General features: G+C 52.0%; 1 protein-coding gene across 6 annotated transcripts in view; it reads right to left on the bottom strand.

Moving 5' to 3' along the window:
* The window catches only part of SAMD4A (sterile alpha motif domain containing 4A), a 109587-nt gene extending 98935 nt beyond the window's left edge, over positions 1-10652 (bottom strand). For 3 of the 6 annotated variants that reach the window (XR_013929281.1, XM_080394400.1, XM_080394398.1), the window contains exons 1-2: positions 10513-10651; positions 9155-9820 (exon numbers count right to left, since the gene is read on the bottom strand). Coding sequence is in view for 5 of the 6 variants with exons in the window: in XM_080394400.1 (XP_080250526.1) it covers positions 9155-9350 (196 nt within the window). In the remaining variant the exon portion in view is untranslated. Of the gene's footprint in view, positions 1-9154; positions 10119-10512 lie in introns of those variants that run through there. The other 3 variants (XM_080394402.1, XM_080394401.1, XM_080394399.1) reach the window with 2 other exon arrangements.
* Between the last annotated feature and the right edge of the window lie 7179 nt (positions 10653-17831).

The raw sequence follows: 17831 nt of genomic DNA, 5'->3' as shown, positions 1-17831 counted from the left end.
GAGATAAACCTGGCCAAACCCTGGTTTATCCACCCACTCAGTTTCTCCTTGTAACAATTAAAACTCCAAGCATGACACACACCCATACCCCACTAGGCAACAATACGGGCAAGGAGCAGGAGAAATAACCGCTTAAAAGGCAGGTTTGTCTGAAATAAGTTTTATCAAAAAAAAAAAAAAAAAAGAAAAAGAAAAAGAGAAATCTGGAACTAATTACTTGTGAGGATCAGTAACAGAAGAGAAGCTTTTTTGAAGTGCCCTATGCTTCCACTCCAAGGCTGCCTCACTCAAGAGCAAAGAGCGGAGCAAAGCTGCTGAACCCTGCAGGTGACACTCGCAGTAATAATATTACTTCAAGTAAAACAACATCTGCAGGCACAGCCCAATGTGCTGGGCCACATCCAGCTCCTGCAAATACCAGAGAAGGCTTGCAGGGATTGCAGCAGAAGCCGGCTCAGCCCTTGGTGTACCAGAGCCACGGGCACCATCCACCTGTATCGTCCGTAAGGCAAAGTCCCACGCTTGCAATACACAACGGCCAGGAGTTTGTTCAAACACAGGAGAAAGTATTCTTCTGCCCCGTGGGTTATTTTTGTATACCGTAAGAAAGATTTTGTGCTATAGCTCAAGCACTGCAAATGCCCTGCAAAGTCTGCAAAGAGCAGCGACCAGAACGAAGAGCAGCAAAATATATGGTTATCAGCCCAGTTTTAACTGAGACCAGAGTCTACGGGCTTCATCAGCGAACAGAGCTTCACCTACGCCAGGCAGATGCCCCAAGCCGGGGAAGCCTTAGTCAAGGTGCTGTACCGCACACCAGCACAGCCCTGCAAGCACAGAGCCTGACCAGAAAAAACACACTGTAACTCAAGACACCTTCACCCAAGCCTTTGATACTACCATACCACGCAGCCACCACATGCAAATACGCAAATAAAACTACAAGCTGTGAACCAAGCATCGGACAGGTGAACCTGCACTGATAAATCCTTTGCTTATATCTCCTCTTGCCTTAGATGTGTTTGCCTCCTGCATGGAAAGACTAGTAGAAGCTCATGCACCTGCCTCACATGGCTAACTCCTGCCAGGTACAAAGCAAACCAAGTTTCTGCCTCTGGAGCTCGTCTCCCCACCCCAGCCAGGCTCGGTTTCTGCTCAGTGCCCTGAAACCCAGCAGACGGAACCGCACAGCCATCGCACCCTGCGTGCCACCATCCCAGGCCCTCTGCTTGGGGAAGGGAAACCCAGCTCGCAACTCCCCCACACCGTACCAGAAACATGACTCCCTCTGCCCATAAAACCCCTACCAAAGAAAAGCCAGCATCACGTTTTCCAACAGAGAAATACTCCCAACCTTGTTTTGATGAGATCCTGCCCCTCCACTCCACGCATCTGCTGCGGAAGAGGAAGCGACGCGCAGGCAGAAAGTCGGGAAGGGATCTGCTTGCTCCAGCCTCAACTCTATTTGTAATTACTGGGGCCAAGATGGAAAGCCATCAGCTCTGCTGTTTGCCATTGCCAAACTCAGGCTCAAACTTTACCTCTGCAAATCTCTGGGTCTCCTGAGCACCAGAGTGCTGCAAGGATAAACACATCAGGGGTTTTAAGAGAAAAAGGGTGAGCATGCAAGCCCGTGCACCCCTGCATCAGGGCCTGCAGCCTCCTTTAGATCCCTTCGCAGCCCTTGCATAACCAAGAGTTAATAAAAAAAAGACAGACTTGTTTATTCAGTGAAAATAGAAAGAGTACACGAAGGGGATGTGCACACTCAGAGGTATACACGCACACACACACGAGTCACATAAGGGTTTGTCCCAGCTCCAGCCCTCAGAGCCAAGCCCCGCTCCCAGGATTCTGCAGACAGAAAGGGTTTTGACCACAATGACTTGTGCTTTGCCACGGGCTCCTGTGGTCGCTCGGCACCACGCAAAAGGCAGGGAGAAGACTGGAGCAATCAGGTGGGAACCCCAAACCAGAGCCCAGCAGCTGCCACGGGACACCAGCTTCTCTGCCCTCTGATGAATCCAACCCCATGGAGCTGCAGGCTCTGAGCCCTGGGCTTTGGATGCAGCGGTAGCACAAGGGGTGCCCTTTCTCCAAACAGTTATCTGCGGTAACATTAGACACAAGCATGAAGCTGAAGAGCTAAAGCACTGACGAATGCATCTTAAAATAAAGCAAGTGTTCACACTAATTACTATTTCGGTTACGCTGATTGCAAACGTAACTCCCAGCTTGGTAAAAAAGTGCTTGTATTGGCCACAAACCAAATAATGGTGTTTTTTTGTGGAAGATGAGAAAAAGAAAGGCCAAAGCTTGAAAAAATCGCAGCAAGATGGGAATTTGCACCATGATCCAGAGAAACATTCACCAACTGCCTCAGGGAAACTTTGCAGGAAACTTTTGGCTGACCAGAGCATCAACGATCTTAAAAGCAAGTGGACCAAATGCAAATGTGTAAAATATAACCAGTGAGACAGGCATGGAGCTTTGGTCTGGCATGCCGACAGACGTCAGTGCACAGACGATCATCCACCAGCAGCATCCCAGGCTACGAGCAGAGCGTTTTCCCCATTCATCCATGTAATCTCATTTGAAGATAAGTGTATTCGCAAACTAGATTATTTTAATTGATGGCTCTACAGTTGGTTCTTATTCAGCTCCTGATCTGAAGCAATCCTTGACCTCCCTCCAGCAATCTGTATCTTGATGGGTTGAAGACTGCCACATGCTGCTGGCAATGCCCCGCACATCCCTCCCCTTCACATCCAGCCTCTCTGCACCCGCTGCTGCAGGGCACAACTTCACCTTGACTACTTTTCCAAGCACAGACATGGGATAATGCGCACAGAAGGGTAGCACTTGGATAGAAACCAAGAGACAAGCAGCTGGCCCAGGCTGAGAACTCCAGCGCAGGTCTGTGACGATGCATGAAATGCTTCTCTGCATCCTTTACATGCGTTTCAACAGTGGGATTTTTCCTAACTGCAGTCAGTGGGGAAATTAATCCTGACATCAGGCCCCTTGCCGAGACATGCATTACATGACAAAACGGTCATACCAGACTGCTGCAAGGTATGGAAAAGCCTCTTTGGGAGAAAGCAGACCACCGGCGGGCAGACCTGCTTGCACCATGCGATGCTCTAGGCAGCAAACCACGCTGTTCTCATAAGGTTAACTTCTTCCTCTCTCCCTTCCGTTTAAAGGATTGCTACCAAAAAAAAAGTTTCCCCCAGCAAGCTGTGCTACATGGGTAGAGACAGACCCGGCACCCAAATGACCCAGCCCTCGTTAGCTCTGTCCCACACAGGGAGACCTCACCATTCGTACTGCCAGCGCTTTGGGAAGCAAGCCACCGGGAGCCGCTCCCCACCTCTCCGACTGCAAGAGACATGTGCCAGGAACCACAGGGGAAGGAGTTTTTAAGCAAACAGCAGAAAATATAGAAGAGTTAAGCACAAGCCCAGAGGCGTCTCCCCTAGGTCCCAGCAAGCAGGTGAGGAGGAGAGTGAAGAGAAGCCTTCTTCACGCCGTGCCACAGACCTGCCCCCAGCCAGGGCTGGCACGAGCCAAAGGCTGGCCTGCGGTGCTTCCCACAGCTACTCTGAAAAGTGTCGTTAAAAATAAAAATATCCTTGAATTGCAAGAGAATGCTGGGTGTGTAGCCTTGCTCAAAGCCTGTGGCTAACATTGCTTGTACCTCTATAACCCTCTCTTTGCTATTCTCAAAAAAAAACCCAGAAGAGAGAACTTTTAGCCCTCAAGTTTGCAAAGAAAACCTGGGCAAGATGCATGGCAGCAGCTCAAGCAACAGCATGCAGATTAAAAGAAGCCAGTGTTCAACAGCTCAGCAGATCTCTCCATTAAATGAGTCCCCGCTCATGATTTTTAATGAGCAGAACGATCAGGCTGCTCACATTCCTCTCCAGGCAGGGACAAGCATGTGGAGGGACCACACCATGCCAACATGCAGCGTTGTGCTTAGAACTCCCTATCGCTCCCACTCAGCATGGGGCTCAGCTCCTCACCCCACCCTCCTCCCTTGATGCCTGCTTGGTCTCTCTGGTCCCCACCATGGGAGAGCCCAGTGATGCTCTCACACAGCCCAAGGGCGCTTAAACTGGAGCTCAGCATTGCAATGCAACAGTAAGCCAAGAAATAAAATTTAAAAAAAAAAAAACCCAACACAGCAACCATGTTCAAACCAGGCACTGGGATGATTTTCCATCACTGGGGGCAAACTGCAAAATTTGCACAGCGGAGGGGTAGCAGCTTTCTGATAAGCTGGGAGACTGTCTGTGGTCAGGGTGGCAGCAGCCGCCGTTGGGCTGGAGCCACTACAACCTAAGGGTGCAAGAGGCGAGGTCTGCAGACACATGTAATACCTTTTAATAGACCAGCTGGTACAGTTGGGGAAGGGAAAAAAAAAAACCAAACTCAATTACACAAGTCCTCCTTTGAGCTGGTACACCTTCATGTTTGGCCATTTTTTCCAGCTGCATCACTTGGTCTAATTAAAGACATTATCACACCCTGTAACCCTTGTCTCTTCCTCTAACCAGTCCTTCCCAGGACAAGAGACCTAGGTCATTTTGATGCCTTCACTGGGACACTTGAGATAAAGCTTGCTGAAATGAAATACAGATTTCTGCCTTAGCACATGAAGTAGTTAATGTTCTTTGCACAGGGCAAAGAAAACTTGTGGTCCTTCAAGACCAAGAGCTGAAAGCTGTCACCCTGCTGCCATCAGCACAGATGGGAGTCTGGATGCCTGGAGGATCCACAGGATCGTCTGGGCATCTCTTTTGACCAGCAGCGACCCCAGGAGCAAGGAAGCCACGGCAGCTCTGAAGCCAGGGCTGATGGGATGGGATGTTCCCTTTTATTTCAGTTGGGATCTGAAAAAAACCACATTCGCACCCCTGGCCATCAGAGGGGGGATGCCTGAGCAGGTGAGAGCAGAAGCACATCCTGCACTCAAATACCAAAAGCCTACGAGACCATGTTTTGCGTGTACAGCAGCCCCCCACCTCCTCATCAGGTCCGTACCCCATGGAACAGCCATACTCAGCATCCCTTGGTGTCTTGGTCCCAGCTGGCGGGCACAGGAGCAGCATGGGTCCCGCTCCCACACCACACTCCTGCCTGACCTTTACCAGTGGCTCGGAGGAGGTTGCCGCGTCCTGATGGCTCCAGGCAGCTGGGACCGAAGCCGCCCGGCAAGGCCAGGCTGGAAGGAAGGAAGGAAGTTATAGCAGGCCTTTAAATAGTGCTATATAATACCTGAAACTTCTATTTCTGTGCACTGATAATATGGTTTCTATATTCTTCTCCACACATGGCAGACCAAGCTATTCGCATTCAAACTGAGTTAGCAGCAACCCACATTCTTCACCAGTTAAACCATTAAAGCTCCAGGAGGCTACTCACAGCCACCACGTAGGATAACCACAAGCTGTACAGTTCACCTAATAAAGAATCATATAGATTTCCTTCTGTGTTTGCTTCTCACTTCTATGTTACCTTTATAGTCAAGCAGTACCTTTAAATGCACAACAGATTGCAGGTGGCCTCGCAGCCACCGCACCACATGTAGTCATCACATCTCCGGCATGCTCTGAGACACCGGCGTAGCTTTCTGCAAGATGTCTCTCATCTGAGGTGGGCAACGTGGTTATATCCACCCCTCCATGCTGGAGCCGGCACCCAAAGAACCACAGAAACCAGAGGCTCCTCAGGGCTTTCTGAGGGTCGTCCATGGCTGTACGCAGCAGAGCCACACGGGCTTGCAGTCCCAATGAGGAGAACTTGACTGTCATTGTCAAAAATACCCTCAAATTTGGAGAAAAAGTAAGATGTAACTCCTTCAAAGTAAATATACTTGCTTCTCCATGTCAATTAACTAGTTAGGAAGAGTTATTTTAATTCCTTGAGGTCGTCCCATTTCATCTGCCATACAGCAAACCTCTCATTCGGAGTCCAGCAGGCAAGAAACGAACCTGGACTCCTTTACCGAGAGGAGTTTTCCCCCATGCCTGGTCCACACACCTGAAAGTTCACAAACCCAGCTGTACCAGCTGGTGAGGAATCACGCTCCAGCCTCCCTCCTGATCTCAGGTTGTTGGTGATGGTATTGCCAAGGGTGGTGCCTATCCACCACGGAACACAGCAGGGCTGCCACCTCCTCCTAAGGGCTGCGAACTAGGGGTAACCTTCAAGTTTCCCCGCCTCCCCAACAGGGTTGGGGCAAGCAACACATCCCGCATGTACAAACCAACTCACTCTCACGAGGAGCCACCTTTTAAGTCAATTCTGACACTTGCTCTGTCATGTTAGACAAGCGCGTTGGATTCAGACCACCGTTGCTTAAGTCACAGTGACACCCCTTGCCAGCCAGAGGACTTGACCCGTGCTTCATTGAGGTGACCACCCCACAGTCAGCTCCCAGATCCCATTTAGGTTGTGCAACCCCATCCCCCCCAGCCCCTTGCACACTACCATCACCACACCCCCCACACCAACAAGGATGCTGGTGGGACACCTCTGAGCAGGGAACCACCATTTCCAAGTCAGCAACCACCAGGAAAAAGCACCAGGAGGCAGCCCAGCCCTCAGCCCGGGAGGGCATCGAGCCCCAATTAGTTATGCAAATAAACAGGATTCAAACAGTAAAGAGTAACACAAGGTTAGATGATGACGCTGCTTTCCAGAAGAACCTGGTGCAATTCCATTGCCAGGCAAGTGACAAATGCCAGACTGCAAAACTGGCATGGATCAAGAGCGATTTAAGAAATACAGGTGTTTTATAAAGAAGTCCACACAATACTGGAGACTAAAAGCTATTTCCTAACAGTTCTGGGTTGCAAATTTCTGCTGCCCTTTCCTCTGCCACAACAGGATCACCCGGCTTGGAAAAGCACGTGTCCTGCTCTGCAGGATGCATGGCTACGTACATCCCATGGGAAAGCCATACGGAGAGAAAGAGGGACTCAGCAGATCCGGGTTTTGCTATTGGAGTTACAAATGCCCTGGAGGAACAGCTCATTTTTGGAAGAGCCATCAGGGAAAGCGCCGGCAGCTCCCCAGAAAGGGCCAGGCAGGAGGTGGGATGCCAAGCTCTGCTCGGAGGAGAAATCCCTGTGCCAAGCAAGGTCGGGGGATTAGGGAGGCAGGCGGGGATTGCTCGCACAAGTAGAGATGGGCAGGACCCAACCCCTGGTTTAGACCCTGGCTTACATCGAGCAGATGCCACCACACAGGCAGCCACACGTGACTATCTGGGAAGACTTCAAAACCCTGGTTTTTCCTTCGTAACCCACCTTTTCTGTGGCCGGGAGGTAAATCGCCCCCCTCCAATTACCCGACCGACCTAGGGGACCCTGTTACCGCCAAACCCACAACCTGACTGAAAAATTGCAATGCTGATAAAAAAAAATAAATTAAAAATGCATTGCTTCCACTGACTTGCAGCAGGAATCATGGCAAGCCTGTGCTCAGGCCAGCGTGGGAGGCTACACGGTTATCCCGAGCAGCCCAGTTGAGGGAGCATGCTCCCTCCTTGCCCCCCCCGGGGCCTCCCCACCCAAATGGCCGAGGCTCGGCCCGTCAGCTGTTTATAAAAGCAGCAGTATTGCGCCCAGACGCACTCGGCAGCATTCCTCCCTCTCATTCCTGCGAGCTATATAAGGGAACAGCCAATTCCAGCCCCGCTCCCCCAGAGCCAGCCTGATCCCTTCGCGCCGGAGCAGCCCCGGGCTCGGTTTCCTGCAGAAGGACTTATATCTGTCCTCGGTGGAAGACGGCGTTGCGCTGGACCTTGTCATCAAATGGCAGCACAGGCAGCTGCCAAATCCTGCCGGCTCGGTGCTCTAATAAGGAACAGCTGGAGAAGGACCCTGCATTCCTCCCGCCCCGTCAACACCGGGGGCTCTGTTCGGGATCCGGCCGCCGCCAGCCCACAAGGTTTCCATCGATCCGAAAATGCAGCTGGCTGCTCCCCGACACCACTTTGATACAAACAGCCCGAAAAGCAAGAGCTCCCAGCACACACACACCCCCCTCCCATAGGATTTTAAACAAAAGGGATGCTTTGCAACAGGGGGGGTTGCATTGTTTTGTTGGGGGGGGGGGGGTGTGTCGGGGTTTTTTTCAGTGGTGGTGGGTATTTTGGAGGGGTTGGGGAAGCAGCGCCATGCAACTTAAAGACAAATTTTGCCTTCCCTACGCACACTCCGTATTTCAGAAACTCTGCTTAAAGCGACTTGCATGCCTGCGTATATCTGCACGCACGCGCCTCGGAACAGAGGTGTCTGTAAATGCATACACACCCATAAATAAATACACGAACACAGAGCACAATCTGCACGTCGCCTGTGCCGTTTTCACCCTGCTCTCGCTCCATTTACTTCTGCCGAGTTAAGCAACTTGTAATGGTGTATAAATAAAAGCAAAAATCACTCTTGTAGCCGTGCACATTTTCTGTAACGCATCCTGTACGTTCAGTAACATAAAACGGTCTACTCATATTTTCTTAGAGCTCCACTGAAACACAAGGGGGTATTCAGAGCCACAGGAAAAAAATGCGTCCAAACAGGATCTGAATGATGAAATAGGAATTGCCACATTTTAAAATAAATAAATAAATAAAATAGGATAACCCAGCTGCCCAGACCTTTAGAAAAATAACAGTTCGTCTAAGGTAGTGGAGGGCTGCTTCTGCATGTTGCAGAAAGCAAAGCAAGCCACGTTGTCCAAAAGAAGCCTAGAAAATCCAGACTCTACGTGACCTGACTTACTTATTTCACAGGAAACTGCATGGAAGGGGGGGCGGGGGGGGAATACACACAAGGAAAAAAAACCCACCAATCATTCATGCTACCGTAGTTACACCGCTCCATGGACTGGAGTAGTTTGCTGTGAAAAATGGAACTGAAATAAACCATCTCCCGTTTGAAAAAATAAAACATCAGAAGAGAAGCTGTTAATGCAATCAAGCTGGGGAGCCCTGGCTCCCCGATCTCCCTCTTTTCTTGGGTGGTGGTTTGGGATTTTTGGGAGGAGATTTTTGTTGGTTTGGTTTTTTTGGTTGTTATCTTTTTTAATGTTGCCCGCATTAGAGCATCATTCCAGAAGGGTTGCAGCAAATGACACTCACCGGGGTTGTTGGCCTCCCCTTCGAGGATGTGGAGCTCGGTGCAGTCGGCCAGGGAGTGCTCCAGGCAGAGCTGGAGGAAGCGAGCTTGGGTCCGGCTGACGCGTTTCAGCAGCGAGAGCAGCGCAACAGTCTGCTCGCACTCGTTCCAGCCCTTGAACCAACCGGCCAACACGCCGACCTGGTCTCGAAACATCATGGTGAGCTGGCGGCCGGAGGAGACACCTCTGCGGGGGGAGAAAATAAATAACCAGGAAAACCTCCCTGCCCTGACTCTGCTTCCTCCCTGGCGTTTCGGGTCAGGATTCAAAAAATAATAATAAAAAAAATTAAGGAGGGAAAAAAAATATTTAAAAATCTCCTTTACAATAAAAAGGGTGGGTTTTGTTTCGGACGCAGCTCTCGGCCTGGGTTGGGTTTTGCTCCCTCTCTTCTGGCTTCAGTGCGGTGCTGGATTCCCTGGCGGCGACACGGGAGGGAGGGAAAAGGGGAAGGGGGGGGGCAAAAATAATAATAATTAAAAAAAAAAAAAAAGCTTGAAAAAAAAAGAAAAAGAGAAGGAAAAGCCCAGCGTCAGGGCTGCCCCGGCGGGGCTGCGGCGGGCAGGGCGGGGGTGGGCGCGGGGCTGCTCCTCCCGGCGGGGCCGCTCCTCCCGGCGGGGCCTCACACCTGGAAGAGAGAGGGGGGCGTCAGGGGGGGGAGGGGGAGGAACGCTCGCCCTCGGCCTTGGCACCGCTGCCTTCCTCCCCCTCGCAGGAGCGGCTCCCCAGCAGCCCCCCAGCCCGGGGGGAAGCACCCCCTCCCGCTGCAGGCAGCCCGGGGTGGGAGCAGCCCCCCAGGGGGCACCCAGCAGCACGGGGGAGGGAAGCCACCCCCTTCCAGCGCGCTCAGCACGTCCCGGGGGGGGGGGAGGGGAGTAAGCACCCCCCGCCGTGCGCCCAGCGCCCCAGTATAGGGGGCAATAAGCACCCCCCCGCATGCAGGCAGCACCCGGGGGAGAGGGATCTCCCCTCCCACGGCACACAGGCATAGGGGGTGCCCCCCTCAGCACATCCAGCAGCCCCGGGGGGGGGGCAACCCCCGCAATGCGTCCAGCACCCCGAGATAAGCAGCCCCCCATGCACAGAGCCGCGGGGGGGGGATAACCAACCCCCCCCCCCCCCCCGTGCATCCAGCACCCACGTTTGGGGGGGGGGGGGGGGGACGACACAAGAAACCCCCCAACGCATCCAGCGCCCGGGGGGTGTCCCCACTGCAGCAAAGCACAGCTAAACGCGAGGGGGGGGGGAGGGGGCGGAGAGCGAGTTACCCCCGCCCACCCCCCCGAAAAAAGTTACCCCCCTCCGCACTACAACACTCACCTGACTCATACCGGCCCCGGGGAGCGGGGGGGGGCGGCGCGGCGCTGGGGGGGGCCGTGCCATGGCGGGGAAAGGGGAGGGGGGGAAAAAGGGGAGGGGGGGCGCAGTGCGCGAGCGGCAGCGGCTCCGCGACGCGAGACTGAGCCGGGCGGCGCGCCGAGCCCCCGCTCCCCACATGCCGCTCATTTGCATAGCGGTGACGTCATAAGGGGCGGGGCGCGCGCGTCGCGCGCTCTCCCCCCCACCCCCCCGCCCCCCAACCTTTCCCCGCCGCTTCCCCGGCTGCAAGCCCTTTGCAAACCCCTGCAGCTCCCGTGCGATACCCTCCCCGCCCCGGGGGATTTCGAGGTGCCCCCCCCAGTGCAGGGGGGGTGGGGGTGGGGGGCTGGAGAAGCTCCCGAACCCCAAAGTCACTGCCCCGGGCCCCCCCCATCCCCCCCCCCCCCCCCCCTCCAGCTGCGGATTTCCCGCTGGAGGAAACCACCATCTAGCGGGCTGCAGGGTAATGGCAAGGGTGGTTTTTTTCCTAGCGAGGGGATAATGCTACTTTCGGCTCCCCTAAGTGTCGCATCGGCAAGAAAGGGTATTTTAAAAATGATTTTAATTTTTTTTTTTGGGGGGGGGGGGGGGCTCTGGCATGCTCAGTGGTTAGCGAGCGGTCGGTGGGGAGGGCTGGATTTAACCCTGGGTGCACCAGTAGCGCGCAGGGAAGGGCAGGATTTGTGTTTCGGGATATCGATTTCCCCTAAAGATTTTCTTTCCCGGCTACTCCCGGGAAGAGCCATACAGGTATATCCGAGAAGGGAAACGGGGAAAATCCTGCCAAGCGCAAGCATTTGCAAGGAGACACCCAACACAGAGTAGAATCTAACACTTTATAAAGCATAAATAAAGGTGTAATGTGTGTTTCTTCATGGGTACTGTGAAGGGATGTCAAATGCCCGATGCACGCACAGCTTGTGCTTCAGGGAATGAGTGACACTCGTCCCTTCGTGACATTTCCTTGTCCCCGATGCTTTGCGAAGCTCAGGGCTGAGGAAGAGACGTGCTCCGGTGTCAGGAGATGGTGAGGGAGAGAGATGTGGTGGCAAAGCAGGGGGCTGAACCCTCACCCTGGTGAATCCATTCCCCAAAAGCAGCTCCGTGCTCTGCTGGGTGCCAGAGAAAGGAAGACTCCAGGATGGTGCCCCCTTTGGCTGGAAAAGCAAGGCACATGGCTGCATCTGTCCCTTCCGGGGACCGAAGCCACTGGGAAGGCCCAGTCCCACGTGCAGGAGCATGGATCCCGCAGCAGGACCATGAGATGAGGATCACCAAGTTGCTCCCAGCTGCTCCTATACGTCAAGCGCAAATGGTCCATCTCCCCCTGCTTACGAGTTTGCCTCCAACATGCTTTAGCTTTCAGGATGTCTGGTGACTAATTAAACAAACAGGAGCGGAGTTCCCTGCCAACAAACCCCAGCCATCTGTCTTATCCTCCAGCTCCGTCCTAATAAACGGTCAATCAAAGAGCCCCTTTCCCCTCCCCTCGGTGCTGACAGTCCTCCCGCTGGCCAGGCATGCTGAGGGATGGCCCACGGAGCTGTGAGGATACACCATCTGCCACGCCGGTGTGCCCGTCTTGCACGGGAACACGGAGTGAGGCTCGTTAAACTATCGGTGTTAACAGCACGAGGAGCTCTGGGCAGAACGCCACGCGCTTGCATGTTGCTAATTTAAGGGTTGCCAAGCTTGCTTTGCCGATAACGCCTCTCAGGTTTTGCAATTTGCACATCTGAAGTGGTAATAGCAGCGAGCACAAGAATATTTAGGGCTGGAACATCAAATGTGTCCCTCTGCAAGGCCAGGCAGAGCGGCGAGAGATGGTGTCCCCCCATGCAGCAAGTTGCAAAGGAGCGAGAGTAGAAGGACCACGGCCACAGAGTCTGTCCCATGCTCCAGGAGCCATCAAGAGCATGCCTAATAATAAAACCAAAAATAATCCCCTGCCACTTGGGACAGCAGAGTGCCTACTCCCCATAGTGTGCCCAGGAAGGAGATGCAGAGGAGTGAGATCCTGACGCAAGAGCATATGCTGCGATGTTTGGAGGTTTCTATGGTAATTAACAAAGGTATCTGCGGCCCGTGGAAGAAATACCCTGCTGCATCAGTAAATGCATTGCGGGGCAGGTGCCCATGCAGATCAGGGTTACAGAAGGGTCCCCAAGCTGGCTGGAAGCATATCGCCTTTCCTGGGGCAAATTGGCTGGGGGGGGGGGGGGGGGCGCATCACACCTCCATGGTCAACTCCTCCCAGCACTCGGGGAGCATCCAGTGTGCAGAGCATGTCCTGGGAGCAGCTCTGCATAAACACAAGACAGAGCGAGGGGAGAAGCAGGATAATTCTATTTTATACCACAATTCCTGGGGAACCTTGGGATCTTTGCAGATCCAGCCAGAGCATTTCCACAGGGCTGCAAGTCCCCGGGCAGTAAGTGGAGGCTGTTAGCAGGGCTCTGCATTGCCCGTGCTGTCGTTATTTGGCCGGGGCAGAGCCGACGATGTGGTGTGGCCGACCTCTGGGGCCGGCATGCCAGAGTGGCTCGGTACAGCAACATCTAGGCAGTGTCTACGTTTCTGTTTACCACTTCAGAGAGAAAACAAGAGGCCTGTGGTAGTATTAGCCAAGCAGGTGGTCTAAGCAAATTAGTGAATCTTAACGGTTCACGAGTTCAAAGGAAGCGGTTGCTCATCTCCGTGGAAGCTATCTGATAACATATTTAGCTGAGGAAAGGATGGGTATATCCACCAGCACACAATGGCCCAGATTTTCCAGCTCATTAAACCCAAGTATTAGTGCAAATATCGTGGTAGGCAGGCTGAGATAATTAAACACAACATCTCTTCCATTTGTTCCTAAACAAAGTGTGGGAATTGGCCATTGGGATGTTAGTGTTTTCCTTACCTTGGGTGGTGGAGGGTACAATTCATACAAATAAGCCCTGCCAAAAAGAAACACACACAAAAAGAAATGTAAGAGAAGTAAAAATAAAAAGTAAACAATAAAACCTACATAGGTCTGTATTTCCAAATAGGACCGCGGCCATTAAAAATTTGTACTGATACTCACACTCTTATGCCCATCTGGGGCTCAGAGATGACCCTGGGCCTGAATTCACCGCAAGAGGAGCAGCAATCTTCAAGGTCCCCTTGAGGCTGGGGGAAGAGAACACAGATCTCTTCTGCGCTGAAGAAAATGCAAGAAAAGACAAGGCCAGGCCTGGAATACCAAATCTAACTCTATATACAGTATATTTTGCCAGTGGTGTTTTGGGGCAGGGTGTGAAATGCTCATCTTCCAGCCTTAACGCATGACCCTGCCACGTGCATCAGCTTGCAGTCCGGGTGTGCAACCACTCGTTCTTAAGCCCCATTAGCAGTAAATTCGGTGTTGCAGCCTAAATCCTGGTGAAAGCAGCATGCACCAACTCACCTGATGCAGGAGGCAGTGATTGCTGGATGATGAGGGATGAGGGCTGGGAGGAAGAGCACATTTAACCCTCTGGATTGTGCTGCAACAGGGGATCAGTGCACATCTGAAGTGGAAAGAAAAGTGGCAGCATCTGGGTGCAAATGAAAGCACTGGGAAATACTGGTTAGCATGGGAAGTGCTGCTCACGTTGTAATTGTTTAGCCGTTGTCAAGGGGTTGCTTCAAGAAGACCCTGTTTCATCTCTGAAAACACCATCGTGTTGTGCTGTGAGCGCGCTGGCATCTGCCTCTCCAGCAACGTCAGCTCTGCCCTGTGCACTTGGCTCACAGGGACCCCAGGGACACAGAGGCAACAAAATAAATCAGCTTAACTAACGGTTCTCAAAAAATCGCCCCTGGCAAATGTATCACAGGCTGCTCTCACACCCGGTGACGCACACAGAATCAGTGATGAAGAAGAGCTGAGGAAGAAGGAGACGCAAAGGATTTATTTAACCCGGCAGGCAGTAAGTTTCATTGGGGTCCAGTTTCAAAGAGCCCCTTGAATATAAATGCAGGCTTTTGCACTGCAAAACCATATCATCCCATCCACAGCAAGTGAATATTCACAGAATTTGTCTTTGCAAAACTGAGACCTCTGTGTGCGTGGAGGGCAAAGCCTGACTGGAGCCCCGCTGGGCCTTCGGGGCAGCCTGGTTATTAGGCGTGCTGGTGTGTGCGGCACACAGGGGATGTCCCATCCCACCCCTTCCCACCGGCTGCCGGCACACAGAGCAGAACTCCAGCTCACACCTCGGATGGGTCTGCGGCAAGATGCCTGAGTGGCTCTGTGCCCCTCTTCATGCACACTAACACCCCGTAAATGCCTGCCGGTGAGATAACTCCCTGGATGGCTATATCCCATAGCCTCACGTCATGTTTACCTACAACACTCAGATTTTTCAAACCATTTCCAGCCAGCAATGAAAGCAGCTTGTTGTAGGACTTGGAGCTGACTGAGGCTGTGTTGCAAGCAGATGGCCCTGATGAAACAAGACACTGATCCCCAAGGAGGCACCATTCAACAGAGCTGCTCGACTCCCCGGCTCCAGCAGCTCCAAGACAGACTTGGAGATGTGCATTAGCATGCACCGTCGAGGAAATTGCTTCCCTAAATACCCCTTTCAAGCAATTCTCTTTTGAAGCCTGGTTCCAACTCAAGACTGTGTCAGCAGCACTGATACTAAGGCAGTTTTCTTACTTAATTATCAATAATGAAGCATACCTGGTGCTGACAAAATGATGATAATTTAAAGAGAATTTCCATAACGGAGAGTGGAAGAGTTGCCAGGCTGGGTGAGGGTTTAGACATAACCAGGATGCCAGGGTGGATGAAAACCTTCACGCCTTCAACCTGATGAAATGGCAGGGGATCCAAGCATGAAAGGCAAACACAGGCAGAAACAGCTCTCGTTGATCGTCCTGGCTCCAAACACACAGCTTTCAGCAACACCTCCAGAAGCAACACCTAGGGCTACACAGACCTAACAAGCACGTGTGCATGTGGCTAGAATCGATGAGAATAGAGATGACCTGCTGAGACCCCCAAGGGCCTTTTGCATTTTGCCCGAGTCCTCTGAAGACATTGCAAGAAGTGACAAGAAGGGGACAAGACACAGACACTGAGCGAGCTGGGGAGAGAGGCACCATGCGCTCAAGGAAGCAGGATGGGTTCGGCAGAGGGGCTACAGTCTCAGCTGTGCCCTGCACACCATCCTCGTGTCTCTCTCCATCCCACTGCACCTCAGGCCACTCGCTTGCCCTGGACTCTGCCTGCTCATCCTGGTACGGAGGTGGCTTTTCAGGAGTCCTCAGGAGAGCCCCATAAATGAAGGCTGGCACGTCTATGAAGGGCTAACAGCAACATGGATTATACCAGCCCCAACTCCCTGATGAACCAGACCAGTTGTACAATGTTCTGCCAGATGCTTAAAATGCTGCTCAGCTGTTTTTACATGTTTCCTTAAAAACAGGAAATAAATAAATATGTAAAATTGTAAATGTTGCTCCATATACACCAAACTCAGCTAACCCAGCTCTCTGCAGCCACCACCCAGCAGAGCACAGCAGAGGTCACCATTTCCCCAGAGAGCCTGGCACGGAGAGCAGGGAAGCCTGGTGGCTCTGCTAAAATGCCCCGAAACCACCCCTCCTGTCTTCATGGGTATCAAAAAGTTTCTCTGCAAGAGGTGGGAGAAGAAGAAAAGGAAAGAAGATTCTCATGGAAATGAGGAGACGCAAAAAGGGGATAAACCCACCTTACTAGATCAGATTTATGCAGGTAGGGCCACTCAGCTGGACCAAGGTCCATCTCCAAATCCTGCTACAAAGGATTACATTGCTCCAAATAAGAGATATACAAAAGACTGAAATTAATTCCTACTTTTTTTAAGGAGCTGCTTTAAGGAGCTTGTTTGGAGAAACAAGGCTCTTGATCAAAAGTCACTGGACAAGTCTTTGGGTTTGCCTTGCCCTTGTATGGATTGGTCCTGCTCCCTAAAGCAGAGACTACCACATAGTTAAAATACGAGATCATGTGTCATGTCCCAGTGCAGATGGCTGTGGTTAAAGTCAGTTGCTCGCTCCAGGGCAAAGCTTTACAAGCTACCACGTTTTCTGTGATTGAACCCAACTTCACCAGCATCCAGCCACCTCTCTGCTCCCACCACCTCTTTCAGTAGCTTTCCAGCTATGTGGGACAAAGGAAATATTGGCTGTGCTGGAGGACATGGTTTTTATAGAAATCTTTGGAGAACGAACACTTAATGTGCAGCCACCAGGAACACTCAAGGACACTATTGAAAATGTGGCCTAACACAGGTCCCCTGCTCCAGTTCGCTGCAGCAGATGTACCAAGAGGGGGACAGTGGAGTCCCGCATTGTAGAGGTCTTACCTGGCTGCAGTCATCAGAAGCAGAAGTGGGATGAATTGCAGAGAAACCTTCACGTTGCCAACGTGCCTGTCAAACCCAGCAAAATAAAGCCCAGCAAAGTACTGCTGAGGGTACAACTCTGCAAAGCCTGGAAACTTCTGAGTCCATGAGGTGCTGTGAAATAAGCGCCTAATGGGTTGCTGCAAGTAGATCCAGCAGTGAGACCGTGGGAATGCCAAGACAGAGGTTGCTGAAATGAAGGATATAAAAGACCCCATCAGAATCTGTCATAGGGTCAAGAGTCCTTTAAATTATCAAATATCTTTTTTCAGGACAGGAGAAAAGCAAATGGTTTGTTAATGACAGAGCACTAAATGCTGTTGGACTTGATGGAGACTTTTTCGTAAGAAGTTGGCGCTGAAAGGGAAAACGAGCTAGCAGACTTATTTACACATTTTCATGTCTCTGGGAAGATACTTAAAGATTGAAAGACTGGAAAAGCTATAGCCATTCCTCAAATGTGAATCCATCAGCACTTGGCAAACAGCCTTTATTTTGGTCCTATAGCAAATGTTAAAGGTAACTTTTTGCGTCATTCAAGCTGTCCCAGTGGAGGAGGGTTTGGATGATGCTGCAGCTGTTCCAGCCAGGGTTTGGTACTGACCACCTAGAAGAAGCCAGCCTTAAGAAGAAAGGCAGCAGCTGGGTTGTCAATCTTGTCTCCATGTATGGCAGCATCTGGTGAAGAGCACTGCTTTTCGAGCTGTTATATGCCATAAATCGCTGCCCTGTCTTACTCTGAGCAATGAAACGTGCCGCCATGGAAAGGGGTCTGCCAACCTTGGCAAGCAGAGCAGCCATGTAAGAAAATGCAGTGCCTGACTCTCTTGGGGCTCCATGCTTGCCACAATTATCCTCAGCCCTCGTTGCCAGCAA

The sequence above is a fragment of the Falco punctatus genome (assembly GCF_963210335.1).
Source record: "Falco punctatus genome assembly, chromosome: 7".
NCBI lineage: Eukaryota > Metazoa > Chordata > Aves > Falconiformes > Falconidae > Falco > Falco punctatus.
Note: the sequence above shows the minus strand (reverse complement) of the source record. Positions and strands in the feature narration are given on the sequence as shown.